This window comes from Nanorana parkeri, unplaced genomic scaffold (assembly GCF_000935625.1).
Source record: "Nanorana parkeri isolate BGI_ZX_2015 unplaced genomic scaffold, ASM93562v1 scaffold2073, whole genome shotgun sequence".
Lineage (NCBI taxonomy): Eukaryota > Metazoa > Chordata > Amphibia > Anura > Dicroglossidae > Nanorana > Nanorana parkeri.
This window is the reverse complement of record NW_017308341.1, coordinates 126,736-128,451: the sequence shown is the minus strand read 5'-3', so window position 1 is coordinate 128,451 and position 1,716 is coordinate 126,736. Positions and strand designations below refer to the sequence as shown.

Here is a 1,716-nt window from a genome sequence, read left to right as displayed (position 1 = left end):
AGTTCAATTACAAAGTTAATTTATTAATGTTTTCTGTTTAACACCAAAAAACCCGAATTGTGTCCAGAATTGTCCTCCGAAAATGCAATGAAATAAAGAATTACTTTCCTCGATCTGTTCACCTGTCTTCATTCCATCCCCCGAGGACTCATTATAGGCGGAGCCAATCCAGAGACCAACCGACCATCAGAGCCATTTATCCAACCGTCCATCCAGAGCCGCCATTTACAGACCGGATACACCCTAAATATAGAGACAGGGTCACTTTAAATGGATTTTCGGAGTCCAGGATCTGGGTCATAGGGAAGGATAGGAGATTTCTACTCCCCTCCCCCTCTCTGAGCTGATACTTTGTATACTGTGGGCTCAGTTCACATCATAGGTTATAATAAGGAAACTTCTTTTCAAAAACGTTACACTTATTTATTATTTATTCATTTTGATCCAATTAAATTTAAAGTTGACAGTCACGTGTCTGCAATACCGATCCTTATCCTCGTGCTATGAGTTTGTGAGCTGAGCCCATCATTTGAACAGAGCTCAGAACTCTCGGCTCTCCCCTCCCTCTGCTGGCCGCTGCTGGTATCGCACTCTCTCCTCCCTCTGCTGGCCGCTGCTGGTATCGCACTCTCTCGGCTCTCCCCTCCCTCTGCTGGCCGCTGCTGGTATCGCATGTACATCACACACGCGCAGCGAGCGGGCGCAGCTTACAACTCCCAGCATGCCCCGCGCTGGTCGCCTGTGATTGGTCGCAGCTGAGAGTCTCATTCTGGACTGGAGCACATGGGGGAAGAAGCCTGGAATGGGGTGAGTTTCTGTCCCGAATCGGGTGACAGGAGGGCCCCTGACCATCCTATGACCTCACAGTGTGGCCCCAGACACAGGGGCCCCCATCCTTCTGTGTGTTGTCACTATGGCCCCGGATGGAGGACAGGAGCCCTGATGATGGAACATTGGCCGTGTTATAGACGCAGCGAATGTTCCTGACACTCGGATCACATGTTGGAGAATCAGAGGGGGGAGGGGTACTGGGCAGTGTGGGTGAATGTGATTGGATCGGACAAAGCAGTGAATGTGATGGAGGGGCTGATCCATTCAGTCCAGTCTGGGGGCCAGAGTTAGAGTTGGGCAGTAGCTGTACATTGTACAGGAAATATTGATTATTGATCGACATTCCAAGATGGCCACCCGCTGTGGTCAGTCCCCGCCTCATGTTTTCCGATCTCCCGCAGGTCGTCCTCTCCGGAGAGTGTCATCCTCATCCCTCTGCATCATCGGCCTGACCTCACAGCGTCCTGCGCGGAGCTTCTGAACCAGACGTGGCGGAGAAGTCTGGGCGCTCGGCTCCACTCGCTGGAACGTTCCTCGGAGGACTTCCCCGTGTGCCTAGTGCTCATCGGGGCCCGGGAGGGGGGGCCCGTCCTGGGTCACGCCCGCCTCTGCAGGGTCATAGGCGTCCCAGACGGCCTCTTTGTGGAGTCGGTGGTGGTCAGCGCCGACCTCCGGGGAATGGGCTACGGCCGGAGGCTGATGGAGGCCACGGAGCGCTATGCCAGAGGGCGGGGCTTCCGGAACCTCTACCTGACCACCCATGACAAGCAGGACTTCTACCACCACCTGGGGTACCACCTGACCGAGCCCGTCCAGAGCATAGGAGCGCTGGGGTCACTGCTCCCCCCCGGAATGTTCCAGAAGATGAATCCTACCGCATACCAC

The 1,716-nt window shown here is 54.6% G+C and overlaps 2 protein-coding genes across 2 annotated transcripts in view; both read left to right on the top strand.

Moving 5' to 3' along the window:
• The window catches only part of LOC108800589 (hyaluronidase-1-like), a 2,114-nt gene extending 1,594 nt beyond the window's left edge, over positions 1–520 (top strand). Inside the window, exon 3 of the mRNA XM_018572570.1 lies at positions 461–520. Within this exon, the coding sequence (XP_018428072.1) occupies positions 461–520 (60 nt within the window). The remainder of the gene's footprint in view (positions 1–460) is intronic.
• A 225-nt stretch (positions 521–745) lies between these two features.
• On the top strand, positions 746–1,716 carry NAT6 (N-acetyltransferase 6; the record flags this gene model as incomplete). The annotated part of the gene is made up of 2 exons (XM_018572569.1): positions 746–807; positions 1,233–1,716. Coding segments are annotated over exons 1-2 (489 nt in total), but the record flags the coding sequence as incomplete, so codon positions are not given.